Source organism: Gorilla gorilla, chromosome 14 (genome assembly GCF_029281585.2).
Source record: "Gorilla gorilla gorilla isolate KB3781 chromosome 14, NHGRI_mGorGor1-v2.1_pri, whole genome shotgun sequence".
NCBI classification, from domain to species: Eukaryota; Metazoa; Chordata; class Mammalia; order Primates; family Hominidae; genus Gorilla; species Gorilla gorilla.
The window spans coordinates 115,028,040-115,051,170 of record NC_073238.2 but is presented as its reverse complement, the minus strand read 5'-3'; the positions used below and the strand labels follow the sequence as shown (position 1 = coordinate 115,051,170).

Sequence of the window (23,131 nt, the reverse complement as noted above, 5' to 3'; positions counted from 1 at the left end):
AGGACACAGATGAGGCCATGCTTTCTGGTGCGAAGATCCAAAGAATATCACGCCGTGATTCTTCTGCCTCTCTGCATGAATCCCAATCAACCAACCAATCTCTCTCCTCCTCTCACTCACAATATCTTCCTACCATTACACAGCTGGACCTGGGATAGTCGGCTGGTCACAAAGGCCTGGGGTGAGTGACTGATTGAAGAACTTGCATAATTCTTCAAGAAAGTTGTGAGTCAAGGTAGGATTCAAATACTCCAGGGTCTATAGGTTAACACATCCCTTGACAGCTCTGCAACTTCACCACAAATCTAAAACTATTTATTTACCAGAGTACTACATACAGATAGTAGAGTATTAAGTGGGACAGTATGAGCAACTTGAAAGCTGGCTCATCAGCCATAAGGTGCTACTTTTACAGTCGACCCTCCATGGATTCAAACAACTGCAGGTTGAAAATATTTGAGAAAAAAATGTATTGTTGTCTGTACTGAACATGTACAGGCTTTTTTTTCTTGTCATTTTCCACAAAGCAATGCAGTATAACAATGATTTACACAGCATTTACATTGTACTAAGCATTGTAAGTAACCTAGAGATGATTTAAAGTACAGGGAGGATATGTCTAAGTTATATGTAAATACGACACCGGGGAATTGAGCTTCTGTGGATTTTTGTATCCGAAAGGGTCCTAGAACCAATCACCCACAGATACCAAGAAACAAATGTACAATTCAAAAAAAGAAAAAAACTAGTTGCCTAAACTTATTTGGAAGAAATGAAGTAATTTAAACATTATGTCTAAAAAACCACTCAAAATACAAATAAGACTAAAAATATTCAAAATTAAGATACAAATACTTCCAATATCTACAGCACAATTTTCCACAGGGAAGTAATCTATCTGCTCCCTGAAGGGCAGGGAGAGCACAGGTAATCCACCCTCTTTTGAGACAAACCTAGACATTACATAAAACATAATGCAAATATGGGATCTACCAACTGGTTCTGGGAATTCCACACTAGATCCTCACAACAGCCTAATAAACCATACTCTTATGGGCATTGGAAAGTTCCTCATTTTCCCCTGACACCTAAGCAGTGATGAAAACATCCCATATGATTACATAATTACTCTATATAAGAAGTATTACAAAAATTTGGTCTCAGTCTTGTCAAAACATACAGTTGAGAAGAACAGTTCTCATAGCGTGACCTGCCAACAACTGGGAGTCCCCAGGAGTCCTTGCAAGGTCAAATGATTTTCATAGTACTACTAAAATATATTTGCTTTTTTAACTCTCATTTTCTCAAGAGTATACTGCAGAGGTTCCCAGATCCAAGGGACACATATTGTGTGATGACATCACTGCTCTCATGTCAACACATAATGGATTTATTACCATTACTTTCAGAATGAATGAATAAATATTTTCAAGTTCCTCAGTTTTAATTTATAATGTGGCAAATATCAATATATATAATCACAAAAGCTCTCTGGAGTGTAAAAAGAACCAGTGCTTCTCAAACTTCACCAAACATCAGAATCACCTGGATTAAAGATGCTGTGTGCGCTTCACCAGCGGACTGACTGGTAGAAGGTATGAGGGCAAGGGGTAACAATCTGCATTTCTAATAAGCTCCAGGGTGATGCCGATGCTGCCAGTCAGCAGATCTCACTTTGAATACAACTGTTCTGGACTGATATTTATCAAACTGTGTAAAGAAACTGTTTAGTAGTTCATGAAGCCAGTTTAATGTGTCATGTGCAGGAAGACAAATTATCATAGCACTTTAAACACAGTATTTTACATGAAAATGTTGTGTGTGTTTATATGTGCATACTATGTCAGGATGTAAAATGTATTTCTCATGGTGGTTCACAATCAAAGTCCTTTACAAGTCAGTTCTTTAGACACATATGCACAGTATATACCATCAGCAAGGGAAGAGGCAATGCATTAGGGGAACCTATTCACTGCAAGATGCTCAATCAGTATTTCATCTGGTCTAACCAACTATTAGTGCACGGACTCAGGCAATATTGAGAGAGGTCTCCAAAATAAAATGGACCATCATTCATCACATCTCCCAGGCAAACTGATATGATGCACATCAACTTCAAGCATTTTACTGACATTCCACTTCAAAAGGGGGGTACTCAGTTCCAACAGGCTCTGTATAAGAAGTCTGATCATAACTGACCTATTCTTTTAACAATTTTAGCATAATGCTACTCCTGATCACAGGCCAGAGTGGACTTGACTTCTGCAAGTTCCCCTGCAGCCTGATACTAAGTAAGGCATGTCTTCCCTGGCTCTGACCTTGAGCTCCCTTTGAACGGTCTCCACTGTTTGCCCTCCGGGGGTGGTAGACCAGCTTGGTGTTAAGTCAGACACACTGACACTGCATTCTGGGCTAGTAAGCTAAGGTGAATGTAACTCATTCCCTTTTCTGAGCAGCTTCTAATGTGTAAACCCTGCCTGGCTGCCATGAGGGGAGCTGAGAATGCATACTGCCTGCTAACCTGCTGGAATGTAAGTCCCATGAGGGCAGCTCCTTTTTCTGTTTACTGATGAATCCTACACACCTAAAACTTGGGGGCACAGTAAGTATTTAAAAAGCTCTCCAATTCTTCCTACCCCTTTTAGCGAGTGTGAACGTAAACCAAGAGTGCTGTAATCTGACACTTGGTTTACCCTCTCCCCCAACCCCGACAGAGAAGACTGAGAGGATGCTGCTGGGTGCATGTGGAATACAGGTGGTGAGGAGGCAGAAGGACTGAGAGCTCCAGCCTCACATGCAAGACACATGCAGCCTCAAGCACTCTTCAGAGGAGCAAGTCACTTGTACTTGTTACAGGTCTAGATGGAGTTCTAAGGCTTTCTTAAACCCAGCCTTGGAACGTTCACAGCATTCAAGCTTAGAGCCTCTACTGCAAAGTCAACGAGGCTGGGCACAGTGGGCTCTTCAGTGAAGACATGGCTGGAAAAAGCTGCAGCTCTTGGTTCTAAAAGCCTTAGGCTTTTTGAAGTTTTACCTCTCTATTCCCAGAGCCTAGAGCACAATCTTTTACCCAATAGGCTCTATAAGTATTTGTGACTGAAAGAAGAAAAACCTTCCTCCTCACAACTAACTTTTACCTTCTTAAACTTTTGGGGGGATAATTTCAAGCAAAAGTCCCAACCGCTAAACAATGTTTATTATCTCCTCTCCTTGTTCATTAAGCCACTAATTACTGGAGTTCAAAACCATGTAACAGCACCTACAAGCTTTGTGACATGCCACTATGACCCTCGTGCTACTGGCCACCCTCATTGGCATGATGCAGTTTTCAAGAAGCCTGACCTGTGTATTTCCCGAATGGTTTTAGGTCTACCATTTATTTTTAACAGCTATGCATTGGTTCCCATTACATGTAGTGTTTTCTGTTTTTTTGTGTGTGTGTTTGTTTGTTTTTGTTTTTTGAGACAGAGTTTTGCCCTTGCTGCCCAGGCTGGAGGGCAGTGGCGCGATCTCGGCTCACCACAACCTTTACCTCCTGGGTTCAAGTGATTCTCCTGCCTCAGCCTCCTGAATAGCTGGGATTACATGCACATGCCACCATGCCCGGCTAATTTTGTATTTTTAGTAGAGACGGGGTTTCTCCACATTAGTCAGGCTGGTCTCAAACTCCTGACTTCAGGTGATCCGCCCCACTCGGCCTCCCAAAGTGCTGGGATTACAGGCATGAGCCACCGCGCCCGGCCATAGTGTTGTATTAAATAATGCAGATAAAGAGGTCCTGATTCGACTCCAGGCCCGTTCTCTCTTTGTGGGCTATGGCTTTGTTGACCACTGGCAGCTTTGTCTATAGGGTAATCTGGCTGGACTGTTTTGTTGGGGAATCTTTAGGTAATCTCACCAGGGGGTTAGATTTTTCAAGGATCGTCTACTTTCATGTCTGTGAGTACCTGTCTGCCTGCCAGTACCCTGGGAACCAACTGACGAACGAAGCTGGGGCAGAGAGTGTCACCACATTTAGTATGTCCATGTTCCCTCGATCCTTTGTCCAACTGTGCCTGGTGTCCCCTGGTTTTTATCCTCTGCAGAGAAGAATCTGAAAGCTTTCACCAGGATGAGGGAAAGAGAGTCGCCTTACTCTGAAGAGTGAGGGAAGTGATATGGAGAAAATTTTACAGAGATTTTAGGCCAATAGTGCTACCTTTAGGAATTTCCCAGGGTATCTGGAGCTAATAATTATTGAGACTTCTGAAGGGTTCTGCAGTGGTAATGAGCTACTTCTCAGTTTCTCCCATTGTCAGCTTAGGATTCAACTTTCTTAGGTTACTAAGTCAGTTAAGTATCATCTTTCAGCTGTTCATTTTACCAAATGCTATTTCCTTTCTTCTTCCTAGTGGGCTTGTGTCTTTAAAAAACTCAAGTTAGTGGATTTGGGGGTAGGGGGAAAAATGTGTATATTTTTAAGCTATCATCTTACCTCAAAACTGGTTAAAGTACTTTCTTTAGCAATTTCCTCAAAAGGAGTGTATATGGTAAAATAGTCTGAATCCTTATTTAACTGAAAACAAATTTATTTATATTGATGACGATATCTTAGCTGGGTATAGTACTCTTGAGTCAAATTCTTTCCTATGTAGCAGACACTATTCTAAGATTTCTAACTTCCAGTTTATAGAGTATGAACATAATCTCACTGTACATTCCTTGCATCTTCTTTCTTTTCTTCTAGAAGATTTTAAAAAGTATTTGTTTTTTATATGCCTAGTGGAGTTACTTTTTAAATTAATCCAGTCTGAATCTCGGTGAGTCTTTCCAAGAATACCTAAGGCTTTCTTAAGAACAGTGAGAAAAAAATCTCTATTATTTCTTTAAAAGTTATCCTTCATTTCCATTTTTCTTTTCATGAAACCCCTAGTATGCACTTATGTGTAAAATCTTTTGGATCTTCCCTCCGTATCTCTTATCATTTTCCACATGATTTCATTCTCTTTACCTTTTTGCTACATATTTTGAGATACTGCCATTTATTCCTTTGAGTCACTAATTTGGATCTTAGTAGTGACCATCCTACCTTCCACATTGACTGCTGAATTGTTTTATTTAGAAAAATCAGTTTTTTAGTTCATTAAGTCTTTCTCCTCTAATTCAGTATTTTTAAGCGTTCTTCCCATTTTTCAGTAAGCACAGTCATCTGCCTCCTACAACAGCAGCTCTAAAACTGAGCACCACCTGTCCTTAGTGAGTCTTCTAGGTCTTCCTCCCTAGATGAGTAATTCTTTTCCTTTTTACATCAGGGACTCTGCTCAATAGGCAGACCAAAGAGTTAGGCAGTGGTTTGCTGGTAAATGCTTAACAAACAACTGGGGTGTGGGGGAAGGAGAAAAGCCGCAGGGTACAACCAATTTCCTTACAGTAAATACTTTCTTCATGGCTGATTTCAAACTACCAACTTCAAAGAGGATGGCTTATAAAGATGTGCACACATGGCTCTCACAAGCGCAGCCCAGCTCCCATGGAGAGAGTCCCCGGAGAGGTATTCCAATAGTCTAAATGCTACCTCATCCTTAAGGCCATTCTTTATTCCCTCAAATGGAACTGGGTTTCTGGTGTTTTGCTGTTGTTGTTGTTTTGTTTTTTTTCTCTTCTATCAAGATACTTTGCTTACATCTTTACCAGGCACTTACTTTATCCTGTCCTGTAGTATAGTGGGTACTTTACATTATTATTTCTCTCATGATGTCAGCTCACTAACAGCAGGTAAAATATACCCATCTTTGATTTTCTTCTAGAGCCTATACCAATTATTTGTTGAATGACTTTAATGATTGAATTCAGTCCAAATATCATAGTAGTGTTTTTTAAAGTGTAGATATACTTGACTAAATTCAGTGGAAAAAAGAGAAGTATAATTAATTATATACTTTTTGTGTTGAGTGAAATTTTTACCAGAAGATCTGTAACTTCTTAAAAGAAAGAGATAATTCTGACAATTTCTTTCGATGGGGCTTGGGGTTGAAGTATAAGAAGGTATCAGAGAAATAAGCCCAAAATGTTCATTATAGGCCAAATGAAATTATAGTTCTTAAAATATCTTCTTCCTCATGTTCCATTTATTTTTCAGAATCAAGGGAAACCGCTTTTCAACATCCACATCTAAAGAGATGACAAGAATAATTTCTCATGTATCCTATTTTTTAATTTTAGAAGCAATCATTTCAAAGTTTAACTCTAAGAATCTCTAGTAAAACTGGCTTAGTCTACATACAAATAAATGTGGGATAATAAACATATACAATAGAAAATTTTAATGCAGTCATAAAAATAGGTGCTTGCCTGTGAATAGTGCCTAGGATAGCTGGACAGATGGGAAGCAGATGGGAAACCCCAAAGGGGCAAAATGACCTGGCCTCAAACATATGGAGAGGATCCTGGATTAACTGTAGTTACCACTTCCTGCAGTCTCTTGGGCACATATATCAAACAGTCAAAAGACGATAGTTTAAAATATCTAAGACCTGATTTAGGGGGAAAATACAGCAATCTGAAGAAGAATGACAGACAGTAACCACTCAAAGAAGAATGAACTGATATGAAAATAAGAAAATAAAACAAGAGGGAGACATTAAGAATGGCAAATATAGGAGTGTGTTTCTAAAGTATTTAGAGGCAATATAACAACATGTAGCACACCCTGATTGAAAACATTTGTGATTTATGAATTTGAACCCCAGCATAACTCAAAGACTACTCAAATAGGAGTTGAATAAGCCTAGGTTCAATTCCTGGCATTATTATCTTACCGGTCATTTAGCTTTACTGATATCTCTGAGCTCTAGTTTCCTCACATGTAAAATGAAGGCTGCAACTAAATAATTGCTAAAAGCAATATATGCCAATTTTAAAAATTGGTCTAAGCATAAAAAACAAAATTGTGGTGTCCAAGCTGTTAATTCCTTACAAAAAAAGAAATGTAATATATTATATGCATCACAGAAAACTGCAATATTTAGGTTTAAGTACATTTCTGAGTTTGAAGGGGATCCCTTCTCTAGAGAATTTGGGATATTCTCTATTGTTGCTAAACGTCCAGCACATACTAATCAACTCTGATTAGAAAATTTAAATGCCCCATTTTCTTCTTCTCTGGGATACTTTACCATACATACATATAGACAGACTTATATATAAATGTGTATTTGTGTGTGTGTATATATACATAAATACCCATACATGCATATAATGTTTGTTCTAAAGGTTCTCTGTAGTTTTTCCCTGTTTTCTCCTTCTGCCCACTGTTTCCTATCTTATCACCATCACTGAATTGCCAGGCAGACATAAAAACATGGAAGTCCTAAGTCCACTTCAAAACGTACTACAACTTTTAATTAAAATTTTAGGAAGGACAAGAAACTAAATATTAGGATCAAAATAGAATGAACTGGTTATCTGGATACATGTATAAATGATTAAAAATATCCAAAGTAGCGGCCAGGTACGGTAGCTCACACCTGTAATCCCAGCGCTTTGGGAGGCCGAGGCGGGCGGATCACGAGGTCAAGAGTTCGAGTTCAAGCCTGGCCAACATGGTGAAACCCCGTTTCTACTAAAAATATAAAAATTAGCCGGGGGTAGTGGCACATGCCTGTAATCCCAACTACTCGGGAGGCTGTGGCAGGAGAATCGCTTGAAACCGGAAGGCGGAGTTGCAGTAAGCCAAGACTGTGCCACTACACTCCAGCCTGGGCGAAAGACCAAAACTCCGTCTCAAAAAAAAAAAAAAAAAAAAAAAAAAACCCAAAGTAATCCTTTCTCATCAATACTATGGCTAAGATTTTTTTTTTCATTAAATCAACAAATACTTAGTACCTACTATGTTTTGTGCTAGGGATAAAATGAAAAGCAATGATGTAAGGGGTTCTTAGCCTCATTAAACCAACAAATATTAAAAGAATAGTCACAAAAGTATAAAACTACTACCCTGGTTGTATTTTATTTTGTATTTTTAAAAATTCAAAAGTTTAGGAAAAACAACCTAATAAATCATTAGTTTTTGTTTTAAGATCCCAAATTAGAGCCATTCTTCATTTGCCTTAATACTAATGATAAAACTCTGTAACACTAAAGTTTTAAAACAGTATTCAAATCAGTTATCTCTGTTGAGTCTTATGAAAACTCTGTATTGTAAATTCTGAATTGAAAACTGCTTTATAAATGCACCCAACAACTCAACGACATCAACTTGACCTGAATCTATACATAGCTCCTAATAAGAATGTGAGTCATTTTACATTAAAACACTTTAATGGATACAAAGAACACTTGAAATATGGGACAGACTATCTAACCTTCATACCTCACTAGCTCATTAAAAACGTAGGTAGAGGCTTTCACCTGAATAACATTTCTATTAAGTCTCATCTAAATCTTGTTTATCTCTCAATATCTTATGTTAACTATGTTTTGAATGCTCACTAAAGGGTTTTCTCTATCTCCCATTTGATGAGCAATTTTTCTACTACCTGGAAATGCTTGCTGATAACTTTGCTGTGTTAAATTTCACATTCCACTCATTACTTTATTGAAAACTTCATTTTTCAGAATAAAATCATCATCTTCCTAGATTTTCATTAATAGGACTAGAATCTGGTTTTCTGAAATTTTCAGTGCTATTTTCATTAATATATCTCTTAAAAATCACTTTAGAAGAGTTCCTTATATACTCACCTCAGTAGAAAATACAAATCTGATTTGATTTTCAGAAACCAGGAAGTCAGGTAGGCTAATGATCTATCTACATGTTTTGCTCCAAAACACTGGACTCATAGAACAATCCACATGGTTGAATTCTGCACTCCACAAGACTGCAGATTATCACACTCATGAGTCACCCATAAATACTTAAAATCATGAATGTAAACAGTCTTGCATGTTCTAAAAATGCTAAGTATAATATAAGCCAAAAGGCCTTAATTTCAAAATAGAATGAAATTATGTATTACAATAAAGTATAAAAATAACAACTTTAAAACACTAAAATATTTTAATGCATACAAACCTTTGAAGCCATCAGGATACACATCAGAGAGAAATTTAGTGCTGATGTCTCCTTTTACAAAGCGTGAGTTGATTATCACCTCTCGAAGTAATGCAATATTATGTGTAACACCTAAAAGTAAAATGATATCAAATTGAAGAACAATGAATCAGTGAAAAATTGAATTCTGATAATCTGGAGAAATTTATCATCACTGTTCTATGACCTAGCAGAAACCATTCAAGATTACTTATTTCCTTGAATTCTATTAACAACAAAAAATATCTGAACTTGTGGTATCAATAAAACACTAAATATAAATTTAAGAAGCTTGGTATTGCCAAGTCAAGTCAACGGGCTGTATTAGGGTGGTGCAAAAGTAATTGTGGTTTTGGGCTGTGAATTTTAAATCATTAAAACTAGGCTCAAACACATCTTTATTAATCAAAATAGGGACCATTACATCAGCTCCTTTTTCTCAATGAGAAATAAGTTTGTTTATTCCTGTAGCATAAAAATCCATGCTTCGGGATTTGACGAACTCTTGGAGAGCATTTTTTGCATCCTGCTGGTTGTGGAAGTGTTTTCCCCGCAAAAAGTTGTTGAGATGCTTGAAGTGGTGGTTGGTTGGCGAGAGGTCAGGTGAATATGCTGGATGAGGCAAAACTTCATAGCCCAACTCATTCAAATTTTAAGCATTGGTTATGTGACGTGCAGTTGGGTGTTGTCATAGAGAAAAATTGGACGTTTCTCGTTGACCAACGCCAGCTGCAAGCATTGCAGTTTTTGGTGTATCCCACCGATTTGCTGAGCATACTTCTCAGATGTAATGGTTTCACCAGGATTCAGAAAGCTGTAGTGGATCAGAACAGCAACAGACCACTAAACAGTGACCATGACCTTTTTTTGGTGCAAGTTTGGCTTTGGGAAGTGCTTTGGAGCTTCTTCTTGGTCCAGCCATTGAGCTGATCATCGCTGGTTGTCATATAAAATCCACTTTTCATCACACATCACAATCCAAGAAATGGTTCATTGTCTTGTAGAACAGGAAAAGACAACACTTCAAAATGATAATATTTTTTATTTTCAGTCAGCTCATGAGGCACCCACTCATGGAGCTTTTTCATCCTTCCAATTTGCTTCAAATGCCAAACGACTGTAGAATGGTTGACACTGAGTTCTTCAGCAACTTCTCATGTAGCTTTAAAAGGATCAGCTTCGATGACAGCTCTCAATTGGTTGTTATCAACGTCTGAAGGCCGGCCACTAAGCTCCTCATCTTCAAGGTTCTCATCTCCTTTGCAAAACTTCTTGAACCATCACTGCACGGTAGGTTCATTAGCAGTTCCTGGGCCAAATGCGTTGCTGATGTTGCAAGTTGTCTCTGCTGCTTTACATCCCATTTTAAACTCAAATAAGAAAATTGCTCAGATTTGCTTTTTGTCTAACATCATTTCCATACTCTAAATATAAAATAAACAGCAAGTAGTAAGTCATTAGCAAAAAAACAAAGCGAGAAATGTACATTAAAATGATGTATAACATAACCACATTTATTTAAGAATGTATTCCAATATCAAACAGCACATTTCAGCAATGCAAAAACCACAATTATGTTTACACCAACCTAATAAATGTCGTTTCAATAAATGGTACTAGAACAAACAGCTAACCATTTGGACCAAAAAAAAAAAAAAAGTCCAGGCACGGTGGCTCACACTTGTAATTCCAGCACTTTGGGAGGCTGAGGCAGGCAGATCATGAGGTAAGGAGTTCGAGACCAGCCTGGCCAACACAGTGAAACCCCATCTCTACTAAAAATACAAAAATTAGCTGGGCGTGGTGGCAGGCACCTGTAATCCCCGCTACTTGGGAGGCTGAGGCACGAGAATCGCTTGAACCTGGGAGGTGGAGGTTGCAGTGAGCCAAGATCGCACCACTGCACTCCCCCCTCAGTGACGGAGCTAGACACCATCTCAAAAAAAAAAAAAAAAAATTAACCTCAACCCTAACACCTAACAACATAGACAAAAAATTAACTCCAAATGAATCACAAACCTATTTTCATAACTACAGTAGAAAATATGGAGGAAAAAATCCGTTACCTTAAGGTAGGCAACGGATTCTTAGTACATAGAAACCATGAACTATAAAAATATTGACAAACTGTACTTCATCAAAATTTAAGTCTGCTCCTCAAAAGAGGCAACTAAGAAAATAAAATAGCAAACTACAGCCTGAGAGAAAATATTCACATAAAATATATTATTATTATTATTATTATTATTATTATTATTATATATTTTTTGAGACAGGGTCTCACTCTATCGCCCAGGTCAGAGTGCAGTGGTGCAACCTCGGCTCACTGCAACCTCTGTCTCCTAGGTTCAAGCGATTCTCCTGCCTCAGTATCCTAAGTAGCTGGGATTACAGGAACACGCCACCACACCCAGCTAATTTTTGTATTTTTACTAGAGACGGGGTTTCACCATGTTGGCCAGGTTGGTCTCGATCTCCTGACCTCATGATCTGCCCGCCTCGGCCTCCTGAAGTGCTAGGATTACAGGCGTGAGCCACTGCACCCGGCCGCCCAGCTAATTTTTATATTTTTTGTAGAGACACGTTTTTGCTGTTGCCCAGGCTGGTCTCGAACTCCTGGGCTCAAGTGATCCACCCACCTTGGCCTCCCAAAGTACTAGGATTATAGGCACAAGCCACCGTGTCTGGCCCACAATACATATATCGAACAAGGGAGTTGTATCTACAAACATATAAAGAACACTTACAACACAATTATAAGACAAAAAACAAACCAAGTAAAAAAACACAGTCAAAATGTCCACTAAGCATAGGAAAAATTGTTCAACATCATTATTGTTAAAGAAATACAATGAGATGCCATCGATATACCGATTTACATGGCCAAAGTGAAAAGACAGATAATAGCAAGTGCTAGTCAGGATATGGAACAAGGAGAATTGTCACACTGTGGTGGCAATATAAAATGATACACACACTTTGGAACAGTTTGGCAGTTTCTGGAAAAGTTAAACATATATTCACTGATTCAGACAACTCACTCCTACGTATTAAGTCATGTTAAATAAAAACATATGTCTATACAAAGACTTACATACAAAGGTTAATAGCAGCTTTATTTACTATAATCAAAACCTGGAAACAATTTAAATCTCCATCAACAGGCAAATGAATTAACAAAACTGGGCTTGTCCATACAATGGAATTCTATTCCACATACACACAAAGAGTCAATAACACATTAAATAACAAGGATAAACCTAAAAATAATTATGCTGAGTTAAAACAGCAAGACCAAAAATAATGCATAATAATGTATAATTCCATTAATATAAAATTTTAGGACATGCAAACGAGCCTACAGTGACAGAAAGCAGATCATGTGGTTACACTGGGAAAGGGGTAGAGGGAGGGTAAATGGCAAAGACCATAAGGAAACTTCCAGAGGTGAAAGAAGTGTTCAACACCATGGTTGTGGTAATGGTTTCACAGGTGTATACGTATGTCAAAACTCATGAAATCGAATACTTTAAATATCAGAAATTTATTATGTCAAGTATACCTCAATAAGTCATTTTTTTAAAGATGCATGTAATCTAGTAGAAAAAAATTGAGCCTAGTACACAACGACAATTTCAAAGCACAGGTGATGACTGAATAACATCAGGGTTAGGGGTGCCTCCTGCACAGACAAAAATCCATATATAACTTTTGATGCTCCAAAAAAGTAAATACTAATAACATACTGTTGACTGAAACCCTTGCTGAAAACATAGTCAATTACAAGTTTTATATATTATATATATTAAATACTGCAGTCTTGCAATAAAGCTAAAGAAAATGTTATGAAGCAAATCATAAGAGAAAATATATTTACTATTCATCAAGTGGAAGTGGATCATCATAACAGTCTTCCTCCTCCTCTTCAGGTTGAGTAGACTGAGGAGAAGGAGGAAGAGGAGGGGCTGGTCTTGCTGTCTCAGGGGTTGCAGAGGCAGGAGAGGTGGAGGAGGTGGAAGGGGAGGCAGGAGAGGCGGTACACTCTGTATAACTTTATGAATATACTTTGTAATTTTTGTCTGCCTTTTTTGCTTTTTCATTTCTCTAAAAATGTTTCTATATGATTTCAATCCTTCTTCCACTGTTTTAGTTTTACTGCCAGTATCACAGAAGGGTCCATGTCGTAAAATAAGTCAATAGCAGTCTTGAATAATCAGAATCCTTCTGCCGCATTGTCTGATGTGATCCTGTTTTCTGGCACTGCTTCTTCTATGTCTTCTTCTTCATCCTCTGGCACCAATTCAGAAGCATTTATCTACATCAAGTCATCCTCTGTTAATTCCTCGGGTGTGGTGTCTATCCGCTCTTGGATTCCTGTAAGATCCATACCTTAAAACCCTTCAACCCCCACTCCACCTTTTATGTCAAATCCACAATCTCTTTCATGATTTCCTTGGTTGCCTCTTTCATAAATCCTGTGAAGTCATGCACAACATCCAGACAAAGTTTTCTCCAGCACAAATTTTGGGCTTGACGGCTTTCACAGCTTTTTATATGACAACAATGCATCTTCAGTGGTGTAATCTTTCCAGACTTTTTCTCTTCCACAGTGTCAACGATCGTTTCCATACAGCTCTGTGTATAACGAGCCTGAAAGGACCTTACAATACTCTGAGCTAGAGGCTGAATTAGACTTGTTGGGTTTGGGGAGAAGCAGGCCACTTCGACACCTTCGATGTTAAACACATGTGTTATGGGTGGCTGGGGTTCTGTCCATATCAAAAGAACTTTAGAAGACAGACCCTTACTGGCAAAGTACTTCCAGACTTTAGGGACAAAGCATCAATGGAGTCAATCCAGAAAAAGGGTTCTCATTGTCCAAGCCTTCTTGTACAACCAGAAGACTGGCAGCCGGTGCTTATCATTTTCCTTCAAGGCTAGGAGATGAGCAGCTTCACAGATAAGTGCAGATCATAAACCTGACTGCATTTGCACAGAACAACAGACAGAGTTAGCCTATTCGTCCCTGTCTTAACTCCTCATGCTTGCTTCTTTTCCCTACTAAGAAATGTTCCTTGTGGCTTTTTTTTTTCCCCTCAGAATAAGGCACTTGCGTCTGCATTAAAAACCTGTTCAGCAGATATCCTTTCTCTTCAATGATTTTCTTAATGGTGTCTTAATGCTGCCTCTTAGTTGGCAGAAACAGCTTACCCTTCACATTTTGTCTTCACATTTTAAAGCCAAATCTCTTTCTAAAATTATCAAACCATCCTTGGTTGGCAATACATTCTCCAGCTTTATATCCTTCCACCTTCCTTTTGCTTTAAGTTGTCATATAACAACTTCACTTTTCCCATAGACAGTCATATTCGAGTCTATGGGAATGCCTTTCTTATAGCAATCCTGTACCCACATAAAAGCTGCATCTTCAATATGAAATGAAAGGTGTTTCACAAAAAGTGCAAGATTTTCACACCTGCTGGTGTAGCTGCAGCAAATGCTTCATGAATTTCATTTTATTTTCTTTTGCAATGGTCCTTATATGGGATTCATTTATCTTGAAATGACAGGAAACTACATCTGCAGACCTCAATCTACCATACATTATCAAGTAATTCAACTTTTTCTCGTAATGTCATGACTTTTCTCTGCTTCTTGGGAGGACCTCCAGCATTACTAGTAGCACTTTGTATGGATTCTGTCCTGTTATTCAAAGTTTATGGTTTGCACTAAACATGATGAAAAATATTCCAGAACCATAAGCGATGACTTTTTACTGCCATATGCAATTTACTGGAGAGAGAACTGATCACACAGCGGTGATCAGCATCACATGGTGTTTTAAGCAGATACTCGCAACACTTGAGCTCACTCCAATAGCAACAGTAGGTGGCTATGAAACTATACAGTAGTACAGTATGTACTACAGTGAATCTTAATGTGGTTATGATTTCATGCTGCGTCTTTACTGTTTGTGTACATTTCTCTCTGCTTTGAATGGCACCAGGTATGGTCTCTGTTTGTTCAAGTTTTGATAAATGTTAACTTTTATAATAGATTTGTGTATATTTTATAATAGCAAATGATGAAACAGACTAGTATCTCTATATATAATTTTATGTATTCATGACATACCTTTTTCTTTCTTTGGTACTTCGAGGCTATAGAGTTTGTCTGAAAGCTTTTTCAAATTGTCACAAATCTTCAAATAATTTTAGGATATATTTATTGAAAAAAAATTCAAGATAAATGGACCTGCACAGTTCAAACCAGTGTTGTTCAAAGGTCAACTGTAATATCAAAATAGGTAACTGCCACAAAAGGATACTAATAGTGTTGGGAGAGTTCTAGGATGCAGGAAGGTTTTGTGAAGAATGAAGTATCTAATCTTGGTCACCCAGATTACAAAGATGTTACACAAGAATGAAAGGAAATGGGAGGAAGCATGTCACATCCAGGGAAGGCAGAAATTACATCAGGATTCCACAAGAAGAGCAGGTGACTGCAGCATGACAGCTGAAGTCAAAGTAAACAGAGGTTTGTTCATTCCTTCCTATTACTTTACTCCACTCTTTTATGGTTCTAATCTGTACCATCATGCTGCATAAGAAACCTACAAAGTATGATTCTGATTTTACTATTCAAGTCTCACAGAATCCCCACTTTTGCAACAATAACCATAAAGTAAGCAAAGAATCAGATAGTCAAGTTCAAATACCAGGTCTACCCCTTACCTTAGGTAAGTTAGTTAACCTCTCAAAGCTTTAGTTTCCTCATTTGTAAATTAACAATAATAGAACCTATTACGCATGATTGTTATCAGGTATAAATGATATAATGCTTAATGCAATGCTGGGCTCTCAAAAAAGAACATTACTATCCTGTTATATGGGAATACACAAAGAGCATGAGACAAAATGTAATTAATAAAACATCAGACAGAAGTTTTCCTGCATCCTAAGCTTCAGCACTGACCTACCTAACTTCTAGTTCTGTTTTCTGTTAAGAATGGAGCTCCTGGCCAGGCACAGTGGCTCACACCTGTAATCCTAGCACTTTGGGAGGCCGAGGCAGGAGGATCACAAGGTCAGCAATTCGAGACCAGCCTGGCCAACATGGTGAAACCCCGTCTCTACTAAAAATACAATAATTAGCCAGGCGTGGTGGCAGGCGCCTGTAATCCCAGCTACTCTTGAGGCTGAGGCCTCCCGCTTGAACCCGGGAGGTGAAGGTTGTAGTGAGCCGAGACCGCACCATTGTACTCCAGCCTGGGTGACAGAGTGAGACTCTGTCTCAAAAAAAAAAAAAAAAAAAAAATGGAGCTCCTGAAATCTAAGTTTACACCTGTATCTATTTGGAAAGTGTAACTTTCCTATAAGACAATGGTTGGCAAAATATGGCCTGAAGGCCAAATCTAGCCTCCTACCTATTTTGTAAATAAAGTTTTATTAGAACACAGCCAGCGTGGTTTGTTTACATATGACTGTTTTCATGTTGTAACAGCAGAGTCAAGCAGTTGTAACAGAAACCTTGTGTCCCACAAAGTCTAAAACATTCACTATCTAGCCCTTTAATCTGAGCAAACCTATCTATATCCATCAACAGGTATTCTACACTATTACTCATGCAGCCATTAGATATCATGGGAAGGAAAATGAGAGCACACAATATGGTACCTGCTCTTGGGAAACTGCGCAACTAGTTATAGAACAAGTAAACTACAAAGAAAAATGGGACCTTACAAATGAGAAAATTGTGCTGGGTGCAGTGGCTCACACCTTTAATTCCAGCACTTTGGGAAGTCAAGGTGGGAGAAGACTTGAGACCAGGAGTTCAAGATCAGCCTGGGCAATGTAGCAAGACCCTGTCTCTACAAAAAATAAAAACAGAAAATTAGCTGGGAATGGTGGCATGTGCCTATAGTCCCAGGTACTTGGGAGGCTGAGGCAGGAAGATCACTTGAGCCCAGGAGTTCGAGGCTGTAGTGAGCTACGACTGCATCACTGTACCCAAATCTGGGTGACAGAGAGAGACCCTATCTCTAAAAGAAAAAAAAAAAATTAAAAAAAAAAACAGAAAAAAAAGAAAATTGCAATCCAGAGAGACTGAATAGTTTACCTAATGATTAGCACATTATATATCACAATAGTTACATATATATAATTATATATAAACAAGTTTTAAGATACAGTTTATTGTGACAGACTACTAGTTTCTCCTAAAACCTGCTTTTCATTTTTCCACAGTAATAGAATTTTAGCTGAGCAAAAGACACCCAGACACAGACTCCACTTTCCCATCTAGCTTGTAGCTAGGCATGACAAACTAATTCCTAGACAAAGGAAGGTAAGCTAAAGTGATGTACACAACTTCCGACTCTCTCATTGCTTGCTTGAGCTTCCTTTCTTCTCATCTTACTATGGGTTTCCTGACATGGCAGAAACTCAGCTTTGGCAATTCAAATGGAGTGGCACATCAGGATGGGTGTGTGTATCTTTGAATGACCTCAGTAGGCTGACTTGCCCTCCCAGCAGCATGGACCAGACAGTTACATGAGAGGTAAATAAACGTCTCTCTTATTTATCCCACTGTATTTAGAAATCTTCGTTACAGCAGGTTACCCTGTACCCTAGTGCATGTGTTTGAGCGAGCAGGGCACACCTTTTCAATACGACTTTCCATCTCTAAGCTAGCCAATGATAACAGCTTAACATGTATACCCTCCCAGGCATTTTCCTATGCATCTCTTTTATAGTAGACCATATCCACAACCATATGGAAAATCCTGAGCATTTCTGTTCCTGACTCAAGAGATGCTATGTATCTAAACTTTATAAAGGCCAATTCTCAATTTATAAAAACTGCCTCAAAACATTTAGAAAACGTTCACAAATTCAAATTAATGCTATTCCTTTAGCTACACAAAAATTCCATGGAAAAAGTTATATATATATATATCAGAATCGATCATATTCTTCACTATATACATATATATATATTACAGATCACTTTATGTACACACACACACACACACACACAGAGATCTTCTATAGCGCGTGCCCATGAGATATACACAGCTATTTCATGCTTGTTCTGTGGGTAATGATTTACTTGGCCCATATACAATAACTATGTTTCAGAGTGCTTTAATAAGTTTTTTTAATGAGAAACATAGAAGGCATATGAAATTTCTAATGACATCAATATACCTAAGAAATCATTGAAAAAATGTGGCGTTGCTTTTGTTTAGATGAAAGTGAAAAGCAATTGAAGGCAATACGCTAGGATGCTTAGAAAGATCAATTAGGTAGGCAAAAATGTAAAAAGCTCCTTGAAAGAGATCAGGCTAAATAAAACATGGGAAATTAATCCCTTGATCATGTTTCACAAAGAGACAAACTAGAGTGCTTTTGAAAAAGAAAAGAGGTATCACTTGCCAGAAAGGTTCACCTGCATAGGAAATGACAGCTTTGGTGTTCCGGGAAGAGGAAAGTATTTGAGACTTACACAGATTTTCCTGGCTGGGAAGGAAAACAGAAAGATGAGAAGGATCCAAAGATAAGTAGCTAAGGCTATGGTAACATTAGGGAGGAATTTAGCTCACACCTGTAATCCCAGCCCTTTGGGAGGCTGAGGGAGGAGGACTGCTTGAGGCCAGGAGTTTGTGACCAGCCTGGACAACAAAGACCCTATCTCTACAAAAAATTTAAAAATTAGCCACGTAGGGTGGCACATCTGTAGTCCCAGCTACTCAGGAGTCAGAGGCAGGGGGATCACTTGAATCCAGGAATTCAAGGCTGCAGTGAGCTATAATTGTGCCACTGCACTCCAGCCTAGGCAACACAGAGAGGCCTTAAAATATTCCTGATGAACATCGAGGCAAAAATCCTCAATAAAATACTGGCAAACCAAATCCAGCAGCACATCAAAAAGCTTATCCACCATGATCAAGTGGGCTTCATCCCTGGGATGCAAGGCTGGTTCAACATATGCAAATAAATAAATGTAATCCAGCATATAAACAGAACCAAAGACAAAAACCACATGATTATCTCAATAGATGCAGAAAAGGCCTTTGACAAAATTCAACAGCCCTTCAGGCTAAAAACTCTCAATAAATTTGGTATTGATGGGACGTATCTCAAAATAATAAGAGCTATTTTATGACAAACCCACAGCCAATATCATACTGAATGGGCAAAAACCGGAAGCATTCCCTTTGAAAACTGGCACAAGACAGGGATGCCCTCTCTCACCACTCCTATTCAACATAGTGTTGGAAGTTCTGGCCAGGGCAATCAGGCAGGAGAAAAAAATAAAGGGTATTCAATGAGGAAAAGAGGAAGTCAAATTGTCCCTGTTTGCAGATGACATGATTGTATATCTAGAAAACCCTATCATCTCAGCCCAAAATCTCCTTAAGCTGATCAGCAACTTCAGCAGTCTCAGGATACAAAATCAATGTGCAAAAATCACAAGCATTCTTATACACCAATAACAGACAAACAGAGAGCCAAATCATGAGTGAACTCCCATTCACAATTGCTTCAAAGAGAATAAAATACCTAGGAATCCAACTTACAAGGGATGTGAAGGATCTCTTCAAAGAGAACTACAAAACACTGCTCAACAAAATAAAAGACACAAACAAATGGAAGAACATTCCATGCTCATGGATAGGAAGAATTAATATCGTGAAAATGGCCATACTGCCCAAGGTAATTTATAGACTCAATGCCATCCTCATCAAGCTACCAATGACTTTCATCACAGAATTGGAAAAAACTACTTTAAAGTTCATATGGAACCAAAAAAGAGCCCACATTGCCAAGACAATCCTAAGCCAAAAGAACAAACCTGGAGGCATCATGCTACCTGACTTCAAACTATACTACAAGGCTACAGTAACCAAAGCAGCATGGTACTGGTACCAAAACAGACATATAGACAAATGGAACAGAACAGAGCCCTCAGAAATAACACCGCACATCTACAACTATCTGATCTTTGACAAACCTGACAAAAACAAGAAATGGGGAAAGGATTCCCTATTTAATAAATGGTGCTGGGAAAACTGGCTAGCCATATGCAGAAAGCTGAAACTGGATCCCTTCCTTACACCTTATACAAAAATTAATTCAAGATGGATTAAAGACTTATATGTTAGGCCTAAAACCATAAAAACCCTACAAGAAAACCTAGGCAATACCATTCAGGACATAGACACGGGCAAGGACTTCATGTCTAAAACACCAAAAGCAATGGCAACAAAAGCCAAAATTGACAAATGGGATCTAATTAAACTAAAGAGCTTCTGCACAGCAAAAGAAACTACCATTAGAGTGAACAGGCAACCTACAGAATGGGAGAAAAATTTTGCAATCTACTCATCTGACAAAGGGCTAATATCCAGAATCTACAAAGAAACTCAAACAAATTTACCAGAAAAAAACAAACAACCCCATCAAAAAGTGGGCGAAGGACATGAACAGACACTTCTCAAAAGAAGACATTTATGCAGCCAACAGACAAATGAAAAAATGCTCACCATCACTGGCCATCAGAGAAATGCAAATCAAAACCACAATGAGATACCATCTCACACCAGTTAGAATGGCAATCATTAAAAAGTCAGGAAACACCAGGTGCTGGAGAGGATGTGGAGAAATAGGAACACTTTTACACTGTTGCTGGGACTGTAAACTAGTTCAACCATTGTGGAAGTCAGTGTGGCAATTCTTCAAGGATCTAGAACTAGAAATACCATTTGACTCAGCCATCTCATTACTGGGTATATATACCCAAAGGATTATAAATCATGCTGCTATAAAGACACATGCACACGTATGTTTATTGCAGCACTATTCACAATAGCAAAGACTTGGAACCAACCCAAATGTCCATCAATGATAGACTGGATTAAGAAAATGTGGCACATATACACCATGGAATACTATGCAGCCGTAAAAAATGATGAGTTCATGTCCTTTGTAGGGACATGGATGAAGCTGGAAACCATCATTCTCAGTAAACTATCGCAAGGACAAAAAACCAAACACCGCATGTTCTCACTCACAGGTGGGAATTGAACAATGAGAACACTTGGACACAGGAAGGGGAACATCACACACCAGGGCCTGTCATGGGGTGGGGGGAGGGGGGAGGGATAGCATTAGGAGATATAACTAATGTAAATGACGAGTTAATGGGTGCAGCACACCAACATGGCACATGTATACCTATGTAACAAACCTGCACGTTGTGCACATGTACCTTAGAACTTAAAGTATAATGAAAAGAGAGAGAGAGAGAGAGAGAGACAGAGAGAGATTTCACTGTTGCAAAAAGCAAATGATTACCACCAGGTATTCCTATGGAGAGGAATGAAAGGAAAACACCATGGTCTGAGTATGAGCAAAGGAGAGAATGGTGCTGGGTGCAGTGAAAAGGCCAATAGGCATTCAGCGTGTGATAGGCCATGCACAGATTCCAGATTCCTATGAGACCAACTAGAATGGGAAGCAGGGCAGGTATGACTAGATTTATGCAATCCAGAATCACTTAGGCTGCTATACGGAAAAGGGACTGAGGAAGGGCAAGAGGGAAGATGGAAAAATTCCTTAGGGGACAATTGCGGAGATATGCTGAAAAATGGCAAGGCTGGGGTCCACAGCCAGGACACTGACAATACAGATGGGAGAAGTAGCTGGACTTGACGGATATTCAGGAGGCAGGCAGGGACTGATGGCAAGAATGGGGAGATGAGGGCCAGGTGCAGTGGCTCATGCCTGTTATTGCAACATTTTGGGAAACCGAGGTGGGCGGGTCACTTGAGGTCAGGAGTTCAAGACCAGTCTAGGCAACATGGCAAAATCCCATCTCTATAATAAATACAAAAAATTAGCTGGGTGTGCTGGCTTGTGCCTGTAGTCCCAGCTACCAGGGAGGTTGAGGTGGGAGGATCAGCTGAACCCTGGAGGTCAAGACTGCAGTGAGCCCTGAGCCCACCACTGCACTCCAACCTAAGTGACAGAGTGAGACCCTGTCTCAAAACAACAACCACAATTACAAAGAATGGGGAGATGAGCACAACACCCAAAGTTCTGGCTCTGCAACATGAGAGAAGTTGCCATTTGCAGAGAAGAAACAGGTTGAGAGGAAAATAGCAGATTCATGGACAAGTTAAATTTGAGATGCCTGTGAGATGATGTCTGAATGATTAAGGTTCAGAAAAGCAGGCAGATTCGATGGTATACATCAGAAAACAGACGTTCCTACTTATGGGGGAACATCTCCCATATGTGAAGGAATCCAAAACAGGGTGAGACAGAGAAACGTGAAATAAAACCAGCAATATGCAAATCGCTCATATATTACAATGAACAAATAAAGTTCTGGAAAAAATAAGACTCTAAGGGAGGGACTGGAAGGGATGAAAGGTATTAGACCAAGGTACATCAACAATTTAATTTACCAAAAATATTGATCTTATGTACAAATAAATAATTCAGAATATTTCAATTTAGAAGTGTTTTTGCAAAACAGTAGGTAAGTTAGCAGGCAGTCTCAGGATTTCTGAACTTCCCTCCCCGGGTTAAACAGAAGTAGTATTGTTCATTTTGGGAGGCCGAGGCAGGCGGGTCACCTGAGGTCAGGAGTTGAGACCAGCCTGACCAACATGGTGAAACCCCGTCTCTACTAAAAATACAAAAATTAGCTAGGTGTGGTGGCGCACCCCTGTAGTCCCAGCTACTCAGGAGGCTGAGGCAGGAGAACTGCTTGAACCTGGGAGGCAGAGGCTGCAGTGAGCCAAGATCATGCCACTACACTCCAGCCTGGGTGACAGAGTGAGACTCCATCTCCAAAAAAAAAAAAAAAGAATACTATTAACATATATATTTCATATTTCATATTTAACTTTACTGGCTTTCATGTTTATAGCCTATTGCTGGTATAAATTTTTTAGCTCCCTGTGTGGCCAATGTTAAAACAGGTGGAACCAAACTCTGTCATCAGTAAAATACAATATAGTTTTCAGAAATAGTTAATGATAATTTGAAC

The 23,131-nt window shown here is 38.9% G+C and overlaps 1 protein-coding gene across 7 annotated transcripts in view; it reads right to left on the bottom strand.

Annotated features, from left to right (window-relative positions):
- Positions 1 to 23,131, bottom strand: part of PCCA (propionyl-CoA carboxylase subunit alpha) — a 456,523-nt gene that overhangs the window by 194,019 nt on the left and 239,373 nt on the right. For all 7 annotated transcript variants that reach the window (XR_010130619.1, XM_019039752.4, XM_055360016.2 and 4 more), the window contains one exon: positions 9,053 to 9,163. Coding sequence is in view for 6 of the 7 variants with exons in the window: in XM_019039752.4 (XP_018895297.3) it covers positions 9,053 to 9,163 (111 nt within the window). In the remaining variant the exon portion in view is untranslated. The remainder of the gene's footprint in view (positions 1 to 9,052; positions 9,164 to 23,131) is intronic.